This window comes from Mobula hypostoma, chromosome 1, assembly GCF_963921235.1.
Source record: "Mobula hypostoma chromosome 1, sMobHyp1.1, whole genome shotgun sequence".
Lineage (NCBI taxonomy): Eukaryota > Metazoa > Chordata > Chondrichthyes > Myliobatiformes > Myliobatidae > Mobula > Mobula hypostoma.
This window is the reverse complement of record NC_086097.1, coordinates 201,312,004-201,339,720: the sequence shown is the minus strand read 5'-3', so window position 1 is coordinate 201,339,720 and position 27,717 is coordinate 201,312,004. Positions and strand designations below refer to the sequence as shown.

The window sequence follows — 27,717 nt, the reverse complement described above, 5'->3', positions numbered from 1 at the left end:
GGGGCATCAGCTCTCAGCGTGATGGAGCTTGAAATGTTGCTGTCAATTCAGATTGACTGGGGTTTTTCCATCAAGAAATGGAAGATTCCGTCACAGAGATGGGTATTGGCTCCCAATGTGGACAGTTTACCCACTAGCCTCTGAGGTTAAACAGCGAGCTAAAGTCAAGTCAATGAGCAGCATCCTGGTGTATGAGTCTTCATTCCCTTGGTCAGACAGGTCAGAGTGGAGGGCTATGGCATTATCAGTGGACCGGTTTGAGCGGTAGACAAACTGGAAAGGGTCCAATATAGCTGGAAGGTGAGATTTAATACGATCCATTACGAGCTGCTCAAAGCACTTTGCTAATTCTGGACCCATTTTCAGCGCACTGGTCATGTACTAATAGACAATGAGAGAGAAAAAAAAATTGCTATAACCTTACTTAGAACCTTCGCTTGTGCTTGCCCAAGCCTGTTCTTGTTGAAGCCTATTGAGCCAAAGCCTCCCACTGTTATACCGGCCCACTTCAACAATGGCCACTCTGCTTACACCTCCCCTCTTTTTATTGGCTCAAATAAAACTCACTCCTGAGCTGTAGCTGTGTCTGCCCCATGTCATTTAGCAATGACTACTGTTTCTGTGTTCTACAAAAATGGGAAAAAATGTACACCGTACTGTGTAAAAGTATTGGCATATATAAAAAAATTTTGGAAAGGGAAGATGCTTTCAAAAACAATGAAATGAAAAGTTTCTAAATATAAAAAAAAATTGTGATAGTAGTAAATAGTAAAAAACCAAATCAAATCTATATTTAGTGCTTGCTTTAGTGTCTCCTGGTAATCCCAGACAGCCTTAATGATGTTGAGATCAGAGCTCTGCGGAGGCCACACCATCTGTTACAGAACTCCTTATTCTTCTTTTCACTAAAGATAGTTTTTTTTTTACGACTTTGGCCGTCATTGTGCTGCAGCAGAATGAAGTTGGGACCGATCAGGTGTCTCCCTGATGTTATTGCGTGATGGACGAGAATTTGCTTGTACTTCTCAGCATTGAGGATTCCATTAATTCTGATCAGATCACCAACTCCATGTGCAGAATTACAGCCCCAAACCTGCAGGGAACCTCCGTCGTGCTTCACTGTTAGCTGCAGACACTCATCCATGTAGTGCTCTGTCGTTCTTCTACGGTTGAACCAAAAATGTCATGATTTAGCTTGTTGGTTCAGAACACTTGCTGCCATTGTTCAGCATCCAGTCCTTGTGTTTTTGTGCATAGGTGTGTCTCTTGGCTTAGTTTCCATTTAGAGGAATGACTTCTGGCAGCAACTCTTCCATGAAGACCACCTCTGACAAGACTTCCCCAGATTGTAGAGGGGTGTACTTAGGTTCCAGTGGTTTCTGTGAATTCAGAGCTGGACTCCGTCTGATTTGGAAGGGACATCAGCTTGATGTATCTTTCGTCTGCTGCACTCAGTTTTCAAGGCCGGCCACTGCACTTCTGGTCTTCAACCTTGCCTGTTTCTTTGTGCTCCTTCAGAAGAGCTTGTACAGCGTCTTACAACTCCTGTCTGCTGCAAAGTTTCTGCTTGGGAGAGGCCTTGCGTTGGAAGATGACCACCTTGATCTTTGTTGCTATGCTTACTCTTGCCATGGTGTAAGAATTGAAGATTTGAAGGTAAACTATCACAGCTGCCAAGCACTCATCTTTCAGTCTGATTCTTTCTACATACATTTTCGTTTCAGTTAATCAGTTTAGTTCATTCAACTCATTAGGTCATTGACCATTAGCACCTGTTTGCTGTCTTTGTTTAATCATGCACTTGGCTATATGCCCGCAGAGCGATCAGGTTTCTATTCTATTACTTAATATCTTACTGTCCTTAATGAAACACAAAAATTCTCTCAAGCACTTAATTTTTTTGGAAAATGATTGTTTGGAAATCTAAAATTTGCTCTTTTCTACTGACACACAAATGCAGAAGACAAAAAATAAATATCAAAAACAAAATGTATATAAAAATCTAGGTTGCTTAAGGCTTTTGCACTGTACTCTAAATAAATATTTTGGTTATTTGGTTGTATTGATTAAGTGGTGAAATGTGTATAAGCTGTTGTTTGTATGTCTGGCTTGGAATTTGCTATTTGTCTGAAGGCAGACATCCCACCTCTTCCGGAAGTTCCGGGAGTCTCCCGCATATTAATAGTGGCTCCCTGATGCCTGCAAATTATATACAATATCACGGAAATCAATTTTTTTGAGAGTGAGTGAGCGAGAGAGAAAGAGAGAGAGCGAGAGAGAGAAAGCAAGAGTGACCACGAGAGAGAGAGAGAGAGAGAGAGAAAGAGAGCACACCATGGCAGAGTGTTCCAAAAAAAGAAAATATAAAACGTACACACGAGGAATTCTGCAGATGCTGGAAATTCAAGGAACACGCATCAAAGTTGCCGGTGAATGCAGCAGGCCAGGCAGCATCTCTAGGAAGAGGTACAGTCGACATTTCAGGCTGAGGCCCTTCGTCAGGACTAACTGAAGGAAGAGCTAGTAAGAGATTTGAAAGTGGGAGGGGGAGAGGGAGATCCAAAATGATAGGAGAAGTCAGGACGGGGCCTTACATGTGACTTCATTGAACTTGTAATGTTTAGTCTCCATATCCTTAGCTTTTCATATTGGTTTCCATTACTTTCTGATTCCACTGCACTAAGACATTTCTTCTGTAAACATAAAACATTTTCACCTGCTTTCCACTTCTTCCACTAAGACCTCAACACCTTTTTAGTCAAGAAAGCACAGCAGTGCCTCCACTTCCTGAGGACACTGAGGTGAGCAAGACTTCCTACTCCTATTCTACTCTCATTCTACTGGAACACCTTTGAGAGGGTCCTGACCAGTTATATTGCCATCTGGTATGTGAATTACAAGGCATCTGACTACAAGACCCTGCAACAGACTGTGAACACTGCTGAGAGAATCATCGGGGTCTCCTTCCGCAACACCCACCCATCCAGGATATACCAATAAGTACTGCATTCGTAGAGCCCTCTACATTGTCAAGTACCCCTCCCATCTGTCCCATAATTTCTTTGACCTCCTACTGTCAAGATGAAGGTACCATATATAAGAATAAGAACTGTTAGAGTGGGTAACAGTTTCTTCCTCCTGGCTGTGAGACTTTTGAACACCCTGCTATCTCCCAGTACACATTATTATGACAGTGCCAATGGTATATTTAACTATATGTTGTACAGTAATGCACTTTATGTCAACTTGTATATGTATAGTTAATATGTATGTGCTGTATGTGATAGATGTACTGTGATTCCTTGATTGAGGCAGCTTGATCCTAGGGGGATGTTGTTTCATTTAGCTGTATACATCTTTGTCGTGTACATATGCATACAGTTGAATGACAATGAACTTAAACTTGTAATGACTTTTTTGTAGGCTACAATACAAAACCTCTTGTGACAGGTGCAGACTTGCTTTTACTTGTGTAACAGACAATCTGTTGGAGGAACACAGCAGGGCATGCAGCATCCAAGGAGGGGAGAAGAATTTTTGATGTTTCCAATTGATACCCTTCATCAGAATGCTGACTTTTGCTTTAACTAGTGCTCGTTAACTTTAAATGAGTCAGCCACATAATTTTGGAACCATTGAGCTATTCTTATTTTTTATGAATTATCATCAGCTGAACTTTGTGTATCAGACAGGCTTCTTCATTAAAGTGATAATCCACAACACAACTAGGCAAATGCACACAGTATTAATGCATTATGTTTTGGTATTCAGCTCCAAAAAATAGTGTGCAGTAACTGCAAAAATATTAGTATGCAGCTACTGGAATTCTTTTCAATTAGAGTGAGTTTACGATCCCAATTTTATTCTGCTTTGTTTATCATGTAGAATCAGATAATAAAGGTGAAGAAAAAGATCAGAGATGAAATGATGCGGCGAACAAAACTTCAGGTAAGCAGCTGAGGTATCTAGTTTTCTTTTTAAGTAGTTGCTTGAGTTCGAAGATGACTTAATTTCCTGCTGTTATTATGCATAATGAAGCTAATCTGGGAATTATAGACTCTTCTACAAATGGGGCAGAAGTGTCTCCTGAAGCATGTGGTTGTGTATTTTGTGGTGGTGTACTCCTATCACTTATAAGAGGCAGGTGCATGGATTTAGGGTTCAGAATTTTGTTCTATTTGCACTATTTCAGTTTTGGGTAGACAGAGTGATATTATGGTTGACCGCACCAAAATCAGATATCTTGCATGGCTGCAAAAATAAAAACCTGCATTGAGGTGCAATGAATACAAAATCGTTGAATGATCAGATAGTCCATAAATGAGTTACTTTACTTCATTCCAGTTACCAGTCTCAATTTGCTTCATAATGAGTGTGATGCAGTGTTGGAATATATTCTTTGTTTGCAGGTGCTGCATCATTTTCTGTATAAGATTAACAAAAATCTGTAGTTTATATGTTCCCTATCCCTACAGATATTAAAAAAAAATAACTGTCTGATTTTTCTTTTAAAGAGTTTTAGTCTGGACTGTAGTTAAGTTAAAATCAGCTTAAGTCTGCTTCCCAGAGTTACGCATTTTTATCATAATTCCAATATCATTAAATAGTTGCTGGAACTATTAAATTATGTTAGTAGTTTTTTTCCTGATGTACTGTTGAGGTCAGTTCTGATACCCTATTAATAACCAGGGATCTTCTTTAAAAAAGATACTTATTCAGCTCTAAATATAACAATTACATGATCTTGTTTTCTAAATACAGGCCAAAGTTAAACGGGATGCTGCAGAACTAACTCAGTTTAAGGAAAACACTAAAATGAAGAAGAAAAAAGCCTTAAATAAGGTTGCACAAGTTGAGGAGGCTGTTGTAAAAACTGAAACAGAATTTAAGGAACTGGAAGCTATATATAAGAATCACTATGAAGTAAGTCTCTTAGAAAATTGTAGTTATGATCATTTGACACTTTGAGCTGCCAAACATTCTTTTGAATGTATTGTAAAGAAACATTTAAATTTTATAAAAAACAATTTACGATTAATTGGTGGAGTTCACAAGTAATTTCACATAACTTATTTTGTCAAAGTAAAGTATATTGCTGAAATGTAATCCAAGTTTCAAGCATCAAAAACACTTTAAAGTGATCATCCTGGATGCAGCAGTAAATTACCTAGGGGTGATCTGTCAAGCAGAATTCAATTTGCTATTTAGTTTTTGAGACTGAAAATATCGTGACAGAATGTTTATAGGTAATACTGCAGTAATAATATACTGAACTAAAGATCCCAATATTCATAACACATGCCTGATTTTAAAACAGTTGTTTGTCAGTGAACGATGTCAATAGCCCTGCAGTGTGGCAAGATCAACAAAAATTGTGGCACTGTTTATATCATTAGTCACTTTGAATCTTTAAAGGTGTGGTAAAAATCATATATCATTATGCAGTCTCGTACATTTTGCAATTTTAGAAGTGACATATTGTCCATTTGCAGCTGAGAGTAATTGTAGTATTAAAAATAAAATCCACAAATATTGTAAACAGGATGTCATCTTAGTGCTCAGTTGAAAGGTGCAGATTACTACCTGAGCAATATTTATTGCTCGTTAACCACAGATGTATTAATTATTTCTACTATTCAATTTAGCTAAACAAAATTAACAGTATTATGCAGCAAATTCTGAAATATGTAGGTCTTACCTTTTGAACTATTTTGCATAATAGAAATTTGCATCAGAATCAAACACTGAAAAGAAATTATTCGTACTGGATATTCATGTAGAAACATTATGCAAAGATTCAAGAAGTTAATGGAAGAAAATATATGCTTTGTTCTCTTCACTAATGAATGACATGTATGCAGGAGTTTAGCTCCAACATTGCATATGACTTTATGTAAAATCTGGAGCTAATTCTTTCCAGCATGAAGGTAACGGCCAGCTCCACTCAACACTTGTAGACTCAACAATGGTGCAGCAAGTCCTGACTGGCATTTGAACTTCCTTTGCAATGGTGTTTCTTGGCTTTGGTAATGCCTTTAATATCAAAGACAGAATCAGAGTCAGTTTTATTATCACTGACATACATTGTGAAATTTGTTGTTTTGTGGCAATAGTACAGTGCAAAATATAAAAAATTACTACAAGTTCCAATTAAAAATAAGTGCAAAATGGGAATAGTGAACTATTGTTCATGGGTTCATAGACTGTTCAGAATTCTGATGGCGGCGGAGAAGAAGCTGTTCATAAAACATTGAATATTGTCCACCAGGCTCCTGAACCTCCTCCCTGTTGGTATTAATGAGAAGTGGGAATGCCCCGGATGGTGAAGGTCCTTAACGGTGGATGTATTCTTCATTAGGCACCATTTCTGGAAGTTGTTCCCAATAGATTGATTGGTGCTCAATGGATAGATTAGTGGAATCTTTCTTGTTGGAGATGGTCATTGCCTGGCATTTGTCTGGCATGAATATTGATTACATTTTCTTGTGTATGAGTTTTATGGTGTCTTGCAGCATGCAACACACACAAAATGCTTGAGAAACTCAGCAGTTCAGGCGACATCAGTAGAGAGGAATAAACATAACTTATTCCTCTCAGCCAAGACCCTTCATCGTAATTTCTTGCAGCATGCGACTCCTTTTCGTAAAGTGCTGCAAATTGCATTACATACTGTGCAATCATCAAAGAACATCCCCACTTTTGACCATGAGATGGAAGAAAGGTCATTGTTGAAGTAGATTGGGGTGATTTAAGATCGTTTAATTGTCATTCAACCATTCGTGAATACAGCCAAATGAAACAGTATTACTCTGGGGCCAAGGTGCAAAACTCAGTACCGACAGCCATACACTGTACAAGGCATATATAGCACATATAAATCAGCAAACACATACAAGATACCAAACACATATAAGATATCAGTAAAATATAGTTACACAAAAAATATATAGTCCAGGAATCTCTGAATGTCGCAGCAGTGTGCAGTCGAACACAATACATCTTGTCTTCTGTCAAGTGAACAATGAGGTGGCAGCACCAACTGCAGCTTAGGCATCACGCCACACCGCTCCTGGCATTCTGGAGGAGTGCACTGACTCCAACACTTCTTTCCTGGGCAGCTGTAAACAGACAACACCGCGGCTTGAGGTCTAAACTTCGCTTCAACCGAGGTTCCCCACCATCTGCCAGTAAATCAGTGAATCAAACTTACAGCATTCCACATTAACAATGTCCAACAGGGTCTTGTGATCACAAGAAAAGCAACTAAGATGATCACTTGTTGTTAGACTGCACTCCGCCTTTGCGCACCGACTCCTGCATCGTCTCCCTTACACAGACAGCAGCATGATCCAGACCAAGTCCAGCTCCTTCAGTTTCTCTGCCAACGAACAACTCACTGATGGGCCGAATGCTGTTCTGAGTGAAGTGATATAACAGAGCTGATTGATTATGAACCATACCTTGTGCAGGGTGTAAATCTAATGTTTGTGGCCCTTGACTTCAATCTTACCTTGACTACTTGATATCACACTGGGTCAAATGTTGACCTCGTGTCGAGTTCAATCTCACCTCAGCTTCCACATTAAAATATAGAAGTTGGAATGGGCCATTTGGCCCTTTACCCTTGTTGCTTCATCTAATAAGATCGTGGCTGAGCTTTTACCTCAGAAACACTTTATTAATTCCTTTTCCATGATTCACTTACTATCCAAAAAACAACACTTTTTATTTTTTACTTACTTAGTGAAATGAACTCTACTGCTGTCTTGAGTAGAAGACAACTGAGATTCGCTACTTAGTCTCTTAATTCTGTCCTAAATGGTGGATTTCTTACTAATACTATGACCCTGCATTCTGAACATTCCAACCCAGGTAAAGAAAAAACATTACAGCAATGTACAGATCCTTTGGCTATGATATTCTGCCAACCGTTTAATCTACTCTAGGATCTATCTAACACTTCTTTCCATTTTTCTTTCATCCATGTACCTATCTAAGAGTTTCTTAAATGTCCCTAATGTATTTGCCTCTACCACCACCCCTGGCAGTGAATTCCATGCATTCACACTATCTCTGTAAAAATCTTACCTTTTACATCCTGCTACACTTTCCTCTAATCACATTAAAATTATGCCCCTCAGCTTAGCCATTTCCACCCTGGGAATAAATTGTTAGCTGTTCACTCGATCTATGCCTCTTATCATCATCCCTGCATTTACCCAAAAGGACCTTGTAATTTTTTTGTAAGTTTCTATATGTCAGCTCTCATCCCACGCCATCCCAGAAATCAATTTGCCCAACCTCTGTTGCACTTTATCTGTCCCGTATATGTTGTTAGGGAATTATCATAATATCATTACCAAAGAGAATGCTGAAAGGATTCAGTCCATCAGTCAGCATTTGTGGAAAGGGAACCAATTAAAATGTTTTGTAAATAAACCTTCCTCAATAATACTGTAGGTTTAATCACACCATAGCCCTATTTTGCCTTTAGTATTCCAGCACAATTTTTGATTGATTGAGAAAAATTGTAGTTAATGATCAACATCATCGGGGTGCCATGGTTGTGTGCGGTTAGCGCAATGCTAGTACAGTTTGGGGTGTCAGAGTTTGGAGTTCAATTCCGATGTTCTCCGTGAGGAGTTTGTATGTTCTTCATGTGACCATGTGGGTTTCTTCCAGGTGTTCCAGTTCCCTCCCACAATCTAAAGATATACTGGTTAGTAGGTTAATTGGTCATTGCAATCCTGTGATTAGGCTAGGGTTAAATGGTGGGTGCTGTTTGGTGTGGCTTGTTGGGCCAGAAGGACCCGTTCTGCACTGCATCTCTAAATAAATAAATAAAATATCTCAAATCTGGCAAAGATCCCTGCTTTCTACACTTATAGAATCCTGAACTGACTAAAATAGGCACCTTGAGGAAAGGGAAAGCCATTGCCATTGCTGTCTCTGCAGAGTACTTCAATTTCACTGTAAAGATAGGAGAACCAGTGTTAATTTCCTTTCTCAGACCAACATCTCCAGCATTAAGATCCTCGTTACTCTTAGTTAGTTCCATAGGCCAGTTCATGTCTGCAAGCCCAACGCCAAACTCCCAAAACAAGCTTTGTATTCTGAGCCCTGTTAGGTTAAGAGGGGATGCAATTGAAGAATGTGCTCAGACACTCATTGATAAAATGCAACATGCCCACTGATTCCTGGAAATCTCAGGCTACTAACTTAAAGTGAAGACGGAGCATTTAACATGGTACTGAAGTCCTCAAGTCCATACACAGGATCACATAGAAACCTAGTATAAATCGTGAAGAAATAAATCATCTTGGCCACCATTTTTATCAGTCTGTTGCAGATGAAAACTCTGCTTTCATTCTGGAACAAAATACAAGTAACAATTAGCAGGACAATTTGAGTCACTCTGAGCAAATTTTTGTCAGAAGTCATTCTGTGATTCCACCACATTTGCCCCATCTGGCAGCATGTAATAGTACCATTTGCTGCAGTTCTTCTTTTGGAGAATTGCAAAGAAACTTGAGCCATGTTGCCAAGGGGATTCCATTTATTTAGTATTTCTGGGACAATTAGCCATTCCAGTCCAACATGTAATTGGTCTCAGAAGTCCACATGATAAGTGCTTAACTACCTCCTTACTCTCACCTCTGCACTGCATTGATTTTTGTATCTAAGCCTTCCCTGCTGAACAATAACAAATGATATTGGTCCTTATCCTCACAAGTTCCTATTAAGACTCTCAAACCTTACCTCCTGTAGATCCCCAGTGAATAATTCCATTTCTTCCCCTTGTGGCCCCTAATTAAGAGTGCCTCAGCAATTCAGTTTATCTCTAATGAATAATGCCAAGGTTTTCCATTCGCCACACTTCACAATCAAGAACTCTGGTCATTTCCTTTGGAACTCTGACCCCTGATGGGTTTTCACTTCCAACTCAATAATGGGCATAGAACTAATTGATCCGATGCTCAATTTCTTGAGCCTGAACTTGGAAGAAGTGGTCTCAGCTTCAAATATAGCCATAATTTCATGCATTGGGACAAACAAAATGGAGTTGAGCATCGGTTCTGTGTGATTTTTAAGGATCAAGTCAAAGCTTTGTGTTCCTGCCATGTTTCATTTTGAACAATTAAACAGTTCACAGGAAGTGGAGGCTTCACAAACGTCCTGTGCAAAATGTTGGCAGAGCCTCTTGTGCGATTGCAACTATGTTCAGCGAGAAGTTCCAAGTTGATGGTCCAGCATGATCTTGTCCTTAGGTTTCCATCATCAAAGAAGGCAAGCGTCAGTCAATTGGATTAATTTCATGTGATATCAAGAAATGACTTGATAGAAATTGAAGCTACAGACCAGATACCATGCCAGCTGAAGGATTGGTTATAGGCTGGGTGGTCTGTGACACGTGACACTCCTGGCAACCATAAAACACTTCTGCAGTGTATAAGGCACAAGTCAAGAGTTTGTTTGAATACTCTCTTTTTGCTTGTTAATGTTCAGCTCCAACAATACTTGACAAGTTGACCTGCACAGCTACATACACATCCTAAAAAAATAAAAGAAATAATATTTTTATGTTGTAGAAATATTTATTGGTAGTGATGGAAAGCACCAAAAATTGAGTGCAAAATTATTGCATAAATAAAACTAGCTCAACCAAAGTGTAACTATAAAGTTGCTTAATAAAGCTAGCATATGATTAGTTTTGTCATGGTCCGGTCAGTTGATTACTCATTTACCTTTAATTTCCTTTTCTTTGTGTTCCACTGGGCTCCTTGATTAGGGCACTTGATCCTCATTCGAACAGGCAGCATAAAACTCTGGTTTACATCTACTCGCGGCTGGTTTGTCACCGTAGCCAGAGCGGCTATGCTCATCCCGGAGCCACCGAGAATCGCGGACTCTAAGTTGCTTCGGTGCCTGTGGCTGCTTAGTGAGTTCAGTCATTTTCGTGTCCAGCTGAGCTGCCAGCCGTTTTGCCGCTACTCCGAGTTAAGATGCAAATTCTGTCATTTTCGTGTTTGGCTGAAATTTGCTGGCTGATTTTCACCACTCCGAGCCGCCAAGAATAAGGGATCGTCTTCTAAGCCACCAAGAATAAGGGACAGTCTTCCGAGCCGCCAAGAATAAGGGACCGTCTTCATGAGCCTCTCCGTGTCTAGATACAAATGGACTGTCATTATTTGGTTTCTGTAGTCTCGTTTCCTGCTAAGTAGGTCCGGCTGTTTGCCACTACTCTGAGTTGGGAATTCTGTCTCTTCGTTTCCAGCTAAGTGATTGCCAGCCATTTGCTGCTTCATGAGCTACTCCATGTCAAGATTCGTATTGTCAGTTGTTGGTTGGTTTAGTCGACTCTTTCCCAGCTGAGTAGGTCCAGTCGTTTGCGACTACTCCGAGTTAGGAATTCTGTCTCTTCGTGTCTAGCTGAGGATTGCTGGCTGTTTAAAGAGCCACTGGAGGTGAACCCAAGTGCAGGACACAGGCACGGACACTTGACACGGAGACAGACTTGGACATGACTTGGACTCGGAACTTGGAACTGGATTTGACTTAGACTCGGAGCCTGGAACTGGACTGAACTTGGTTTCGGAGCCTGGACTTGGAACACAGAGCCTGGAACTGGAACACGGAGCCTGGAACTGGAACACGGAGCTGACAACACCAAACCAAGACAGATGATTCATATCTTGGCTTGGAGGAGCGGCAAATGGCCAGCAATCTTGAGCTAGACATGAAGAGACAGAATTTCCAACTTGGAGTAGCGGCAAATGGCCGGACCTACTCAGCTGAGAATGAGACGACTAAACCAACCAACGACTGACAATACGAATCTTGACACGGGATAGCTCATGAAGCGGCAAATGGCTGGCAATCACTTAGCTGGAAGCGAAGAGACAGAATTCCCAACCCAGAGTAACGGCAAACGGCCGGGTCTACTCAGCTGGAAGCGAGACGACAGAAACCAAACAATGACAGTCCATTCATTTCTAGACACAGAGAAGCTCATGAAGACGGTCCCTTATTCTTGGCAGTTAGGAGTGGTGACAATCGGCCAGCAAATCTCAGCCGAACATGAAAATGACAGAATTTGCATCTTAACTCGGAGTAGCAGCAAAACAGCTGGCAACTCGGCTGGACGTGAAAATGACTGAACTCACTAAGCAGCCACAGGCACCAAAGCAACTTAGAGTCCATGATTCTCGGCTGCCGCGGGACGAGCATAGCCACACTGGCTACATTGAAGAACCAGCAGCGAGTAGATGTAAGCCAGAGTTCTATGCTGCCGGTTCAAATGAGGATCAGGTGCCCTAATCAAGGAGCCTAGTGGAACATGGAGAAAAGGAAATTAAGGAGAAATGAGTAATCAACAGACCGGACTGTGACATAGTTACTTTTACAGATGCAGAATCTTTCTCCTCATCGATCTGCTTTTGAATGTTTTCTGAAGAAAATGTCACTGATTATATTTTACTTACAAGTGCAACACTCTTTTAGGTGTTCAAAGCTAATGCTTTGATCAACGAATGAAGAACTTGTTGTCTTTTAGTCAGTCTGTGTTGAATAAAATTATGCAGCCTGATCGTTAACCATTGGAGGAGAAAAATGTTTGGAAATAGAGCAAGTGTATGTAACTATCAAGGTGGACGCTGTTTGAATACGTCCTACTAGTTGAGCTGATCCTGTTGTACTATCAAGCATTGTGAATATGCAGACCAGATTGTTGGCTCTCTTATTTTCTGACTCATTTCTGCAGAATTGCCTCGTTCTGTGCTATAACAATTCAGAATCAGAATCAAGTTTAATATCATCAGCATATGTCATGAAATTTGTCTATTTAGTGGCAGCAGTACAATGCAATACATGATAATATAGAAAAAAAAAGTAGGTCAGTTACAGTAAGTATATGTATGTATATTAAATATTTAAATTAAAGTGCAAAGCAGAAATAATATAAAAATGAGGTGGCATTTCTGGGTTCAATGTCCATTTGGGAATTGGATTGCTGAGGGGAAGAAGCTGTTCCTGATGCTTCCACTGTTCCGCAGTTCCGTAAACAATAAGGAACAATTGAGTGTGAGAGGGCATTAATCGGATGATAAAATGCTGCAATAAAGAAAAGAGGGGATTAGAAATACAGATGGGTGGCAAAGATATAAAGACTAAATGGAGAAAAATGGAGAAATATTTTAACGGAAAGAAAATAAAGCAATTTAGAGGAAGGAAGAGTGACACTTTTTTTCCAGACTTACTACTATCGGATGCTTTGTCAGGACTAAATATCAAATCAATTGAGCAACAAATGAAGAGTGTAAATTTTGGAAGAATTATTTGGTAAAATTCCACTTGCAGGATGATGTACTATTTTACTACCTGTGGGCATCTGTTGTGAATTTAGTTTGCAATGATAGAATGTCAACCTGAATTGTTAATCCAATGTCACTTTCCATCGATGCTTCCTGCTTCCTGGGTGTCTCTGACAATTTTGTTTCTATTTCAGATTTCCAGCACTGTTAGTTATTACACCTCAGATGTGCTCAATTTGTTTTTGGCCATATTTAGCATCAAAGGACAATTAGCTTTTCTGAAATCATTATTAGTGACCAGCTTAAATTATATACAGACTTTAATATATATTGCAATGTAATAATCATTATGTAATGCCATGTGAATTATGCATGCATTTATATAAGCTTTACATCATTAACAGATTGACTTTTTTTCTTTTTATGAAATCTGCCAATGTTGATTAAAAGCAAAGGAATTTAATTACTCCTTTCAAGACCTCTAGTCATCTGGATTTATTCTCAACAAAACATAAAATAAATTGTATTTGCTGTAAATCTGAAATGTAAACAGAAAATACTGAAAATATTCAGAAGGTTAAGCAACATTTGTGAAAACAGAATCAATCAACACTTTCAGTCTTAAACCTTTCATCAGATTGAGTGTTTACATCTTTTTCTGTTTTTAGTATTAAATAAGTTCTTTTGAAATATAGTCTGATACTATACTGAACATAGGAAATTAGATTTTCACTTTATAAGTAGTAATAAAATAAATGACAAGATCATGGATTACTTAAGGTTACCCATCAACCAGATTGCAGGAACACCTTGAATTTAAACACAAAATTGGCTACCCTGCACAAAATCTATAGTTCATACACAAGAATATTTTATCCTGTTTTTCCTTGAAAGTACTCTGAAATATTTTAGACCAGAAGACATAGGAGCAGAATTAGGCCATCTGGCCCGTCGAGAACAGATGGAAGCCTCGGTTAACATTTTAATAGAAAAGTTACATTATCACCATTTGGGCACTTGCTTTAATGTCTGACCTGAACAGCAGAATTCCCTCAATACCATTCAACATCAGATTATGTATTGAAGCTGCTTGATAAGGACTTGAGCTGACAACCTTCTGACTCAGAGGCAAGTGCAAAAACATGCAGGTACATTTGAAATCTGCACAGCAAGACTTTGAAGATCAGTGAGACATCAACATTGAATTAGTGGTACAACAGAATGTACCAGTGATTTGGAGTCTTTCAGTCACTAATTTTGTTAGGAAATTAATGACTGACAAGCTTTCAATTGGAGGTACTGTTGTCCATTTTGATTTGGTGACAGATGTAGAAGAGCATGCAAGGACTAACGCCAGGCGTAACTGAAGGTGATATTATGAAACCAGAATTCTGGACTTAATGTGCTGTTGAACAGCAGAAGAAAAGTTCCATAGACTAAGCTGTGTGAATTTTTATAACCAATACAATTTCCACCGTGCAACTTCCCCTCAAAGTGCTGACTTGAATAGATATTCTTTTGTCATTTGTAATTCTTAAATGGTGATAAGTGGAGATGTATTGTCCAGAGAGACATAGGTCTGCCTCCACCTGAACCTCTGAAAATTAACACCTCAATGCAGCAACTAATTAGGGGAACAAAGAGGTTGTTGTTCACTGCAAGAAGATTTGAATGCAAGGTGTAATATTACTCGCTTATCCTGTTTGTTTAGAAATCCCATCAGCTCAGCATCTGGTTTGCCAGAGCTCTGTTCCTTACACTTTCTTTAAACACACATAGACCCCTCTCCCACACCCCCTTTAAACTCACTTGGTCCCCTGTTTAGCACTCCCTTTCAACTTGCATGGTTCACTGGAAAACCTCTTAAATCATATACAGTATAACATTTATGATTGGTAAATTAAAATTGTGTTCGTGTAGTTATAGAAATAACACATAACAGTCTGGAAAATCTTTCTCTCCAGACCACCAAAGTCCAAGATAGAAACATAGAAACATAGAAAATAGGTGCAGGAGTAGGCCATTCGGCCCTTCGAGCCTGCACCGCCATTTATTATGATCATGGCTGATCATCCAACTCAGAACCCAGCCTTCCCTCCATACCCCGTGACCCCTGTAGCCACAAGGGCCATATCTAACTTCCTTTTAAACATAGCTAATGAACTGGCCTCAACAGTTTGCTGTGGCAGAGAATTCCACAGATTCACCACTCTCTGTGTGAAGAAGTTTTTCCTAACCTCGGTCCTAAAAGGCTTCCCCTCTATCCTCAAACTGTGACCCCTCGTTCTAGACCTCCCCAACATCGGGAACAATCTTCCCGCATCTAGCCTGTCCAATCCCTTTAGGATCTTATACGTTTCAATCAGATCCCCCCTCAATCTTCTAAATTCCAACGAGTACAAGCCCAGTTCATCCAGTCTTTCTTCATATGAAAGACCTGCCATCCCAGGAAGAAGTGTTAATGCATATGGTATTTCCTAGAATATGATGCACATGTGTTGTTTTCTTAACTAAGAAAGATATACTTAATTTAATCAGTGTATAACAAAGGTTTATAGATTAACTTTTGGGATGAGGGATATTGTTAATTGAATAGAGATTAATCAGACTAGGAAAAATACTCAAACATAGGGGAAATGCCGAAGAAGAAGGAGGAGGGGGAGGAGGAGGGGGAGGAGGAGGTCGTCTTCTTCTTCTTCTTCCTCTTCTTCTTCCTCTTCCTCTTCCTCTTCTTCCCCCTCCTCCTCCTCCCCCTCCCCCTCCTCCCTCATTCAGGGCTGGTTAGGTCCTGACCTAACTTGAGCTTTTACCTTTGCAAGCACATCTGACATCATAAAGTTGAAATGTCTCCCTCATGTTGATCTTGAGGAGATGCGCACATGTGATTAGTGAAAGTATCTTTGGTGAGACCAGCTGCATTTACTTACCAAAGGCCTACCATGGAAGACACCTGAATATCCTGAAGTTCAAAAGAAAAATGCCTATATTTCAAGGATAATTAAGATGAGTATATATTAAACTTCATGGGAGCAGAAAGGGAATGCATGACAGCATAGAGCTCTTTTGAGGAGGAACTCTAGAGTCATTCTTAAGAGATGTAAGTTCTCATCATTGACACATAGAATAAGAAATATAGAAGCGTTTATTTTTTGGTAGAGAACAGGATGGTACAGTTTAGTTTTTCAGTGGGGATGCATCCATCGTGGAGTTCATGAGTAAAATGTTATAAATTAAATCTGCATTCAGAAGTATTGGATTAATAGTATTGTTGTTGTTTGTCCATCGTACGTTGATGAGGACCTCGACACCATTATTGATGGTGTCGAGACGAGTGCGTGACTTGGATTTAAGTGAGGGAGAGTTGGGCAGTGTCAGCCTCACTCTCTCTTCCCAGTTCCCATCTGGATCCAGTGGCAAGGCAGAGTCTAGACAGCTGGAGATGGGACTAGGCGCAGTGGATGACCAGGACGTCTTCTGTGTCTTGTCCTGCTCTACACGTTCCACGACGCTTGCAGAGACCACCTTCTTGACCGTTGGACCTTCCATTGGTCTCGTCCGCTCAATCCGCCGGAGTCTGTCTTCACATGCTGGGATAGACAACTCCCTATCTCAGCGAGGATTAATAGTACAGTAAAACTATTATTCTTGATAGTTGAGTGGTTTTGATTCCTACTTATTTAGATTTCTTGCAGCAAGCAAACACTTAAGAAAAAATCAGGAGGACTAAAAGTTGGCATGAGGTTGCTCTAGCAGACAAGGTCTAAGAGAATTCTAAGGGTTTCTACTGATACACTAAGAGCAAAAGGATTACAAGGGGCAAAATTAGTCCTCTAGAAGATCAACATGGTAATCCATATGTGGAGCCAAAAGAGGTGAGGGGGATATGAATGGATTTTTTACATCTGTATTTAATCGGGAGACAGCACAGAATCTATAGAAGTGAGGCAAAACAGCAGCAAGTTAATGGGCCCAATACAGATTAGAGAGAAGTTGTTTGCTGTCTTGAGGAAAGTTAGTGTGGATATATCTGCAGTACCTGACAAGATTTTCCCTTGAACCTTGTGGGAGGCAAGTGTAGAAATTGCAGGGGCCCGAGCAGGAATATGCAAATCATCCTTAGTAACAGATAAATTACTGGAGGATTGGAGGACAGCTAATGTTGTTCCGCTGTTTAAGAAAGGATTTGAGAATAAACCAGGAAATTATAGAATCAGAATCAGAATCCTTTATTATCGCCAAGTATATGGACACATACAGGGAATTTAATGCCAGTTTCCCTGAGCTCTCGCTGTACAGAATCAAAAAGCAAACAAAACAATAGTGCAAATAATCATGAACAGGTGGACTTGGTTTATAATAGACTAAGATTCAAGTGTTCATAAGACTGATGGCATACGGAAAGAAACAGTTCTTGTACCTATTTGTCCTGGCATACAGTGATCTTAAGCGCCTACCAGAAGGAAGGAGTTGGAACAGGTGATGTCCAGGGTGTAATGGGTCTACAAGAATGCTGCTTGCTCGCTTTCTGACTCCAGATGCATATAAGTCCTGGATCGAGGGCAGCTTCACACCAGTAATCCTTTCCGCAGCCCTGACGGTTCTTTGGAGTCTATTCTTGTCTTGTTTGGTAGCTGATCCAAACCAGACAGTGATGGACGAACAGAGAACAAACTGGATTATTCCTGAATAGAATTGAATCAGCAGCTACTGAGGTAGGTTGTACTTCCTGAGTTGACGTAGGAAATACAACCTCTGCTGAACCTTTTTGATAAGAGTGTCTGCGTTGGGTGTCCACTTCAGGCCCTGGGAGATTGTGACACCCAGAAACCTGAAGGTCTCCACAGCAGACACAATACTGTTGAGTGTAGTGAGTGGGGGGAGTACTGGGGGGCTCCTCCTGAAGTCCACTGTCATCTCCACAGTCTTGAACGTATTTAGCTCCAGATTGTTCTGACCACACCAGAGGGCCAGCCGTTCCACCACCCGTCTGTATGCAAACTCATCACCGTTTCGGATAAGGCCAATGACAGTTGTGTCGTCTGCAAACTTCAGGAGTTTAACAGATGGATCCTTGAACATAGAACATAGAATAGTACAGCACATTACAGGCCCTTCGGCCCACAATGTTGTGCCGACCCTCAAACTCTGCCTCCCATATAAGCCCCCACCTAAATTCCTCCATATACCTGTCTAGTAATCTCTTAAACTTCACTAGTGTATCTACCTCCACCACTGACTCAGGCAGTGCATTCCACGCACCAACCACTCTGAGTAAAAAACCTTCCTCTAATATCCCCCCTTGAACTTCCCACCCCTTACCTTAAAGCCATGTCCTCTTGTATTGAGCAGTGGTGCCCTGGGGAAGAGGCGCTGGCTATCCACTCTATCTATTCCTCTTATTATCTTGTACACCTCTATCATGTCTCCTCTCATCCTCCTCCTCTCCAAAGAGTAAAGCCCTAGCTCCCTTAATCTCTGATCATAATGCATACTCTCTAAACCAGGCAACATCCTGGTAAATCTCCTCTGTACCCTTTCCAATGCTTCCACATCCTTCCTATAGTGAGGTGACCAGAACTGGATACAGTACTCCAAGTGTGGCCTAACCAGAGTTTTATAGAGCTGCATCATTACATCACGACTCTTAAACTCTATCCCTCGACTTATGAAAGCAAACACCCCATAAACTTTCTTAACTACCCTATCTACCTGTGAGGCAACTGTCAGGGATCTGTGGACATGTACCCCGAGATCCCTCTGCTCCAACACACTACCAGGTATCCTGCCACTTACTTTGTACTCTGCCTTGGAGTTTGTCCTTCCAAAGTGTACCACCTCACACTTCTCCGGATTGAACTCCATCTGCCACTTCTCAGCCCACTTCTGCATCCTATCAATATCTCTCTGCAATCTTTGACAATCCTCTACACTACCTACAACACCACCAACCTTTGTGTCGTCTGCAAACTTGCCAACCCACCCTTCTAACCCCAGATCCAGGTCATTAATAAAAATCACAAAAAGTATAGGTCCCAGAACAGATCCTTGTGGGACACCACTAGTCACAATCCTCCAGTCTGAATGTACTCCCTCCACCTTCGGCAGGCAAGCCAATTCTGAATCCACCTGGCCAAACTTCCCTGGATCCCATGCCTTCTGACTTTCTGAATAAGCCTACCGTGTGGAGCATTGTCAAATGCCTTACTAAAATCCATATAGATCACATCCACTGCACTACCCTCATCTATATGCCTGGTCACCACCTCAAAGAACTCTATCAGGCTTGTTAGACGCAATCTGCCCTTCACAAAGCCATGCTGACTGTCCCTGATCAGACCATGATTCTCTAAATGCCCATAGATCCTATCTCTAAGAATCTTTTCCAACAGCTTTCCCACCACAGATGTAAGGCTCACTGGTCTATCATTACCTGGACTATCCCTACTACCTTTTTTGAACAAGGGAACAACATTTGCCTCCCTCCAATCCTCCGGTACCATTCCCGTGGACAACAAGGACATAAAGATCCTCACCAGAGGCTCAGCAATCTCTTCCCTTGCCTCGTGGAGCAGCCTGGGGAATATTCCGTCAGGCCCCGGGGATTTATCTGTCCTAATGTATTTTAACAACTCCAACACCTCCTTCTTGCTCTTCTCTGCCCCTTCTTAAGCTCCTTTCTTGCTCCCCTATATTCCTCAATAGACCCATCTGATCCTTGCTTCCTAAACCTCATGTATGCTGCCTTCTTCCACCTGACTAGATTTTCCACCTCACTTGTCACCCATGGTTCCTTCACCCTACCATATTTTATCCTCCTCACCGGGATAAATTTATCCCTAATATCCTGCAAGAGATCTCTAAACATCAACCACATGTCCATAGTACATTTCCCTGCAAAAACATCATCCCAATTCACACCCGCAAGTTCTAGCCTTATAGCCTCATAATTTGCCCTTCCCCAATTAAAAATTTTCCTGTCCTCCCTGATTCTATCCTTTTCCATGATAATGCTAAAAGCCAAGGAGCGCTGGTCACTGTCCCCCAGATGCTCACCCACTGAGAGATCTGTGACCTGACCCGGTTCATTACCTAGTACTAGATCTAGTATGGCATTCCCCCTAGTCGGCCTGTCAGCATACTGTGACAGGGATCCGTCCTGGACACACTTAACAAACTCTGCCCCATCTTAACCCTTGGAACTAATCAGGTGCCAATCAGTATTAGGGAAGTTAAAGTCACCCATGATAACAACCCTGTTATTTTTGCACCTTTCCAAAATCTTCCTCCCAATCTGCTCCTCTCTATCTCTGCTGCTACCAGGGGGCCTATAGAATACTCTCAACAGAGTAACTGCTCCCTTCCTGTTCCTGACTTCCACCCATACTGACTCAAAAGAGGATCCTGCTACATTACCCTCCCTTTCTGTAACTATAATAGTATCCCTGACCAGTAATGCCACCCCTCCTCCCCTTTCCCCCCCTCTCTATCCCTTTTAAAGCACTGAAATCCAGGAATATTGAGAATCCATTCCTGCCCTGGTGCCAGCCATGTCTCGGTAATGGCCACTACATCATAATTCCATGTATGTATCCAAGCTTTCAGTTCATTCTCAGGTGCAGTCATTAGTGTAAAGGGAGAAGAGCAGTGGGGAGAGCACACATCCCTGGGGGGCACCGGTACTGATTGTCCGGGTGCTAGAAATGATGCTCCCCAGGCTCACTTGCTGCACCCTGTCAGTCAGGAAGCTTGTGATTCACTGACAGATGGCGGGGGAGACAGTGAGCTGGGTGAGTTTGGAGTGGAAGATTTCTGGGACGATGGTGTTGAACGCCGAGCTGAAGTCAACAAACAGGACCCTCGCAGAAGTTCCTGGGTTGTCGAGATGTTGTAGTATGTAATGCAGTCCCATTTTGACTTCGTCATCCACTGACCTATTTGCCCGATAAGCAAACTGCAGGGGGTCCAGCAGGGGGCCTGTGATGTCCTACAGGTGAGTCAACACTAGTCTCTCAAAGGACTTCATCACCACAGATGTCAAGGCAACAGGCCTGTAGTCATTTAGTCCCTTGATAGTGGGTTTCTTAGGAACTGGAATGATAATGCAGTGCTTGAAGCAATGAGGGACTTCACACAGCTCCAGTGAACTGTTGAAGATCCGTGTGTAGATGGGGGCCTGCCGATCAGCGCAGGTCTTCAGACAGGAGGGCGACACGCCATCTGGGCCTGGTGCTTTCCTGGTCTTCTGCCACCGGAATAGGCCGGTAAGCATGGCAGTACTTGTGGGAAAGTTAATGGTAGGTATTCTAAGGGACCAGATATATAACTATTTGGATAGACAGGGACTGATTAGGGATAGTCAGCATGGCTTTGTGCATGGTAGGTCATGTCCAACCAATCTTATAGAGTTTTTTGAGAAAGTTACCAGGAAAGTTAATGAAGACAAGGCAGTGGATGGTGGCTACATGGACTCCAGCAAGGCATTTGACAGGGTCCCACAAGGGATGATGGTCCAGAATGTTCAGCCTACTTGGTATTCAAGGTGAGGTATAAAATTGATAAGACATTGGCTTTGTAGGAGAGGCCAGAGAGTGGTAGTAGATGGCTGCCTCTTCGACGAGAACCTGTGACTGGTTGAGTGCTGCAGGGGTTGGTGCTCAGTCCACTGTTGTTTGTCACCTATTTGCAGATGACTCCGAGACTAGTAGTGGACAGAGAGGAAGGCTATCAATGCTTGCAGCAGGATCTGGACCAGCTGAAAAAATGGGCTGAAAATAGCAAATGGAATTCAATACAGACTGTGAGGTTTTGCACCTTGGTAGGACCAGCCAGAGTAGGTCTGACAGGGAGAGTGGCAGGGCACTAAGGAGTGTAGTAGAACAAAGGGATCTGGTAATACAGGCCCATAATTCATTGAAGGTGGAGTCACAGGTAGACAGGGTTGTAAAGAAAGCTTTTGGCACATTGGCCCTCGTAGATAAAAGTATTAAGTACGGAGTTGGGATGTAATGTTGAAGTCGTATAGGACAATGGTGAGGACTAATTTTTAGTATTGTGTGAAGTTTTGGTCACCTACCTGCAGGCCGGCGGGCTAAACCACGTGAGGGGTTGGTGTTTACACAGCACCACTGGGTGAATGACTTCCAAGATGAAGTCACCGGCTAGGGCAGAAAGGTTCTCAGATGAACTATAATGACCACGTGTTCATGACCAAGGCGAGCCACCTAGTTGGAGGAAATCGGCTGTGGTCAAACCTGGAGAGGGATGGGCTCCGCCAAGTTTCTCAGATGCCCAAGACATGCCGCATGATGAGCACACTAGAAAGCAACTTCACACCAGATTGGTTGCAGCCCGGGTTACCAATGACTGCGCTATCCGTCTTGCGCCAGGGTGGGCGCGATAAATATGCTACTGGTGATTCGACGCAGAAGATCCGTGGCAGAGAGAACATCACAATTGCCACATGGAATGTAAGAACGCTGAACCAGGCAGGGAAACTCAAGGAACTCACGCATGAGATGGAAAGAAACAAGTGGCACCTTCTCAGGCTCTGTGAAGCCAGATGGAAGAACGCTGGAGAAGTGCATACTGAGGAAGGACATGAACTCTATTATAGTGGAGAAGAGAACAGACATGAAAATGGCGTAGGGTTCCTAGTCAACAAATCCATCAAGAATGCAGTCCTAGCATGCCAACCAGTGTCAAGCAGGCTCATGACCATCCGCGTGCGAGTAAAGCCATTCAACATCACAGTGGCACAAGTCTACGCCCCAACAACAGACTACAATGATGAATACATTGAAGAATTCGATAAGAAACTACAAGGTGTCATCGACAAAGTGGACAAAAACGATATTTTGATCATTCAGGGTGACTGGAATGCCAAGGTGGGCAGAGACGGGCAAGATGAGTGGGGGGATCTCATCGGCCCCTCATGCAATGACACCTCCAATGAGAGGGGACTATGCCTGCTGGAATTTCCCAGTTATAACAACGTGGTGCTGTTGAACACAAAGCATCCCGAAGATGGACCTGGCATGCCCCCAGTGGTCAACGTCACCAGATTGACTAGTCCTGGTGCAAAGGCAGCACAAATCTGGTGTGAACAGACCAAAGACCAGAACATTCCCAGGAGCAGACATGGGCAGTGACCATGACCTTGTCATGATGAACATCAGAACGTGCTTGAGGGGAATCAACAAGCCAAAAAACAGCCAGCTGAGATTCGACCTTGAAAAACTGAAAGACCCTTCCATCTCTGAAGAATTTCAGGCAGCAGTTGGGGGGAAGTTTGCACCAATACTCCTCTTTGACGAAGACTTGGAGACCACCACAAATAACTTTAACACAGTGATGACAGAAACAGCAAGCAAGATTCTGGGGAAAAGCCGCCGCAAGTCTAAACCATGGGTCACTAACAAGATACTGGATATGTGTGACACAAGAAGGAAATTAAAGAAAGATAAAAACACAGCAGAGAGAAGAACAGAATGCAGGAAAATCAACAAGGAAATTAAGAGGGAAATGAAAGAAGCAAAGCAAAGATGGATAGCCAAACCCTCTCCAACAACAACACAAAGAAGGCATTCCAACTGGTGAAAGATCTTACCAAAGAAAAACAAGCCAAAGTGAACACCATCCAAGGCAAAAATGGCCAAAGTCTCACAGAAGGAAAGGAAATAATGGAATGGTGACAGAGTACTGTTCAAAACTGTAAACTACCAGAGCAAAGGGGATCCAAGCATGCTGAATGTGCAGGAATCTTCCAATGAGGATGACTATCCAATCATGCATGAAGAAGTTGAAGCCACCATACGATCTCTAAAGTGCCGGAAGTCAGCAGGAGTTGACAACATCCCTGCTGAACTGCTGAAGCATGGAGGAGAGGCCACGATAGACATGCTTTCCGCCATCTGCAATAAGATCTGGCAGACAGGTGAATGGCCGACACCTTGGTCTCAGTCACTGATCATTGTGCTTCCTAAGAAAGGCAATCTCTAACTTTGCCAGAATTACCATACCATCAGTTTGATCAGCCATGTAAGCAAGGTAATGCTCAGAATCATCTTGAATAGACTGGGACCTCAGGCAGAAGACATCATTGCCGAGTAACAAGTAGGCTTCTGTAAGGGCAGAAGCACCACTGAGCAGATTTTCAACCTCCGCACCCTTTGTGAGAAACACCTTTGGCACTAGAGAGAGTTCTACCACGTCTTCATAGACTTCAAGAAGGCATTTGACAGAGTCTGGCATGATGCCTTATGGGCCACCATGAAGAAATTCAACATGGGGTAGAAGCTGATTCATACAATCCATCAGCTTTACGCCAAGGCAACCAGTGCAGTACTCGCTCAGGGCACCATCGGGGAGTGGTTCCATACCTCTGTAGGAGTCCGTCAGGGCTGCCTCCTCTCCCCCCACTCTCTTCATCGTCTTCCTGGAACGAATCGTGAGCATTGCCCTTGAAGATCATGTGGGCACAGTCAGCATCAGAGGGAGGAACATCACAATCCTAAGATTTGCTGATGACATTGATGGATTTGCAGGAAAAGAGGACGAACTGGCCAACCTGGTCAGCCATAGTGCTGAGATAACCAAGCTCATGGCAAATGCCAATGGTGCCATCACAACAGGCATCTCAGTCCATGGTCAGAAACTTGAGACAGTGCAGCAGTTCAAATGGTCAATCATCAGTGATGAAGGATCAAGACCAGAAGTCCTGGCAGGAAGCGCACAGACAATGACTGCACTATCCAAATTCAAGACAATATGGAGGGACAGCAACCTCACCATGAAGTACAAGATTAGACTCCCGTGTGCATTGGTATTCTCCATCTTCCTGTACGCATGTGAGACATGGACCCTCACAGCAGAGCTACAGAGGACGATACAGGCATTGGAAATGAGATGCTATCGCAACATCTTGGGCATCTCATACTTGGACCACATCACAAACACACAGGTCCGCAAGACCATCCAGCACCACATTGGCCCCCATGAAGACCTTCTCACTACGGTGAAGAAAAGAAAGCTGAGATGGTACGGCCACATAACAAGATCCAGTGGCCTTGCAAAGACCGTTCTACAAGGAACTGTGGAGGGGAAAAGAAGGAGAGGTAGACAGAGGAAAAAATGGGAGGACAACATTAAAGAATGGACAGGAAAGACATTTATGGTGACTCGGGCTCTGGCACACAACCGCGACAGATGGAACAGACTGGTGCAATGTTGTCATGACGGCACCCCGACAACTCCACCAGGAGTTAAGGGTGCAAGGAAGGAAAAAAGGACCTACAGAAAAGATGTAAATAAGATTAAAAGATTACGGAGAAAATTTATAAGGATGTTACTGGGACTCAAGGGCTTGAATTATAAGGGAAGATTAGAACTTTATTCCCAAGAGCGTTGAAGATTTAGAGGAGAGTTGATAAAAGTATACAAAATTATGAGGAGTATAGATAGGGTAAATGCAAGCAGGCATTTTCCACTGAAGTTATGTGAGACTAAACTAGAGGTCATGAGTTAAGGTGAAATGTTTGAGGGGAACATGAGGGAACCTTCTTCACTCAAAGGGTTGTGAGAGTATGGAACAAGCTGCCAGTGCAAGTGGTGGATATGATTTCGATTTCAATGTTTAAGAGAAGTTTGGATAGGTATATGGTTGGGAGGGATATGGAGGGCTATGGTCTTGGACCAGGCAGTTTAAATAGTTCGGCGTGGACTAGATAGGTCGAAGGGACTGTTTTTGTGTTGTTGTTTTCTATGACTCTATGACTGTCACAATGTGCAAACTGGAAATTTTATAAAATGGATGCTTGAAAGATTGGGATCTCCCTGTACCTATACACAGTTCATGGATAAACTGTTAAAATCATTTATATTATATTAGTGTCCTTATCTCAAAAAATGATTGTTGATTTTCGGTACATATAAAATATATTTTAATTCATTTAATAGGAGAACTAACATTCAAAATCTACCAGGTAACCTGGCATCTTGGAAAAACAAAATTTAGAATTAGATCTATCCTTATCCTGCTGAAAACTAGTGTTAAGATTGTTCTCTATCTCACTTCTATAATTCTCATCACAATTGTTACTTAGTCATATTGGTATTGATTCATTATTGTCACATATACTGAGATACAGTGGAAAAACTTGTCTTGCATACTGTTCATACACATCAAATCATTACACAGTGCATTGAGCTAAAATGAGGTAAAACAATAACATGCAGAATAAAGTGTAACAACTCCAGAGGAAGTGCTGTGCATGTAAGTTATAAAATATATGATTATTTTGAGGTAGATTGTGAAGTTAAGAGTCCATCCTATCCTACTAGCGAACCATTTAGTGATCTTATTGCAGTGGCATAGAAGGTGTCCTTGAGGCTGGAGGTATGTGTTTTCAGCCAGATGGGAGAGCAAAGAAGAGGAAATGTCTGGGGTGAGTAGGCTGACTGCTTCATTAAGTCTGTGAGAAGTATAGGCAGAGTCCATAGAGCAGATGCTAGTTTCCCTGATGTGCTGAGCTGTATCCACAATTCTCTGCAGTTTCTTGCAGTCATGTGCAGAGCAATTGCCGTACCAATGTCTTACCAAGCCATTATACATCCAGATAGTTTGCTTTCTATGTGCATCAATAAAAATTGATAAGGGTTGATTGGGACATGCCAAATTTTGTTAGTGTCCTGAGGAAGTAGAAGTGTCAGTGAGCTTTCTTGGCCATGACATCAAAGTAGTTGGAGCAGGACAAGCCATTGGTGATGTTCATTCTAAGGAACTGAGCTCTTAACCTCAACACTATTGTTGTAGACAGGAGCAAATACGCACTGCGTAGTTACGTGGACAATGAAAAAATTATCCTTTTTCTGTTTGTTGATGTTGTTTACTGATGATTCAGTGTCACTAGACCCTGCCACTTTGGAATGGCCCACACTTTCATTAACCTGTTGATTACGGGCAGGGGCTGCTTGGATGTTCAGTTTAATGGAGACTTTCCAAGGTTCAAAGTAAACTTATTGTTGAAGTACACATATGTCACCAGATACAACACTGAGATTCATTTTCTAGCAGGCTACTCAATAAATCCATAATAGAATAACAACCGTAATAGAATCAATGAAAGACCATGCTCAGTGTACAGAAGACAGCAAACTATGCAAATACAAAAGAAAAATAATAATAAATATATAAGCAACAGATATTGAGAACAAAAGATGAACAGTCCTTGAAAGTGAGTCCATATGTTGTGAGAACAGTTCATTGAGGGGTCAAGTGAGGTTGAATGACGTTATCTCCTCTGGTTCAAGAGCTGATGGTTGGGGCGTAATAAATGTTCCTGAACCTTATGGTGTGAGGCCTGGGGATGTACCTTCTTCCTGAAGGCAGCAGTGAGAAGAGAGCATGACT

General features: G+C 41.9%; 1 protein-coding gene across 1 annotated transcript in view; it reads left to right on the top strand.

The window, feature by feature from the left end:
* LOC134342938 (coiled-coil domain-containing protein 178) overlaps positions 1-27,717 on the top strand; it is a 361,847-nt gene that overhangs the window by 92,550 nt on the left and 241,580 nt on the right. Inside the window, exons 13-14 of the mRNA XM_063041651.1 lie at positions 3,886-3,948; positions 4,762-4,923. Coding sequence (XP_062897721.1) covers positions 3,886-3,948; positions 4,762-4,923 — 225 coding nt within the window. The remainder of the gene's footprint in view (positions 1-3,885; positions 3,949-4,761; positions 4,924-27,717) is intronic.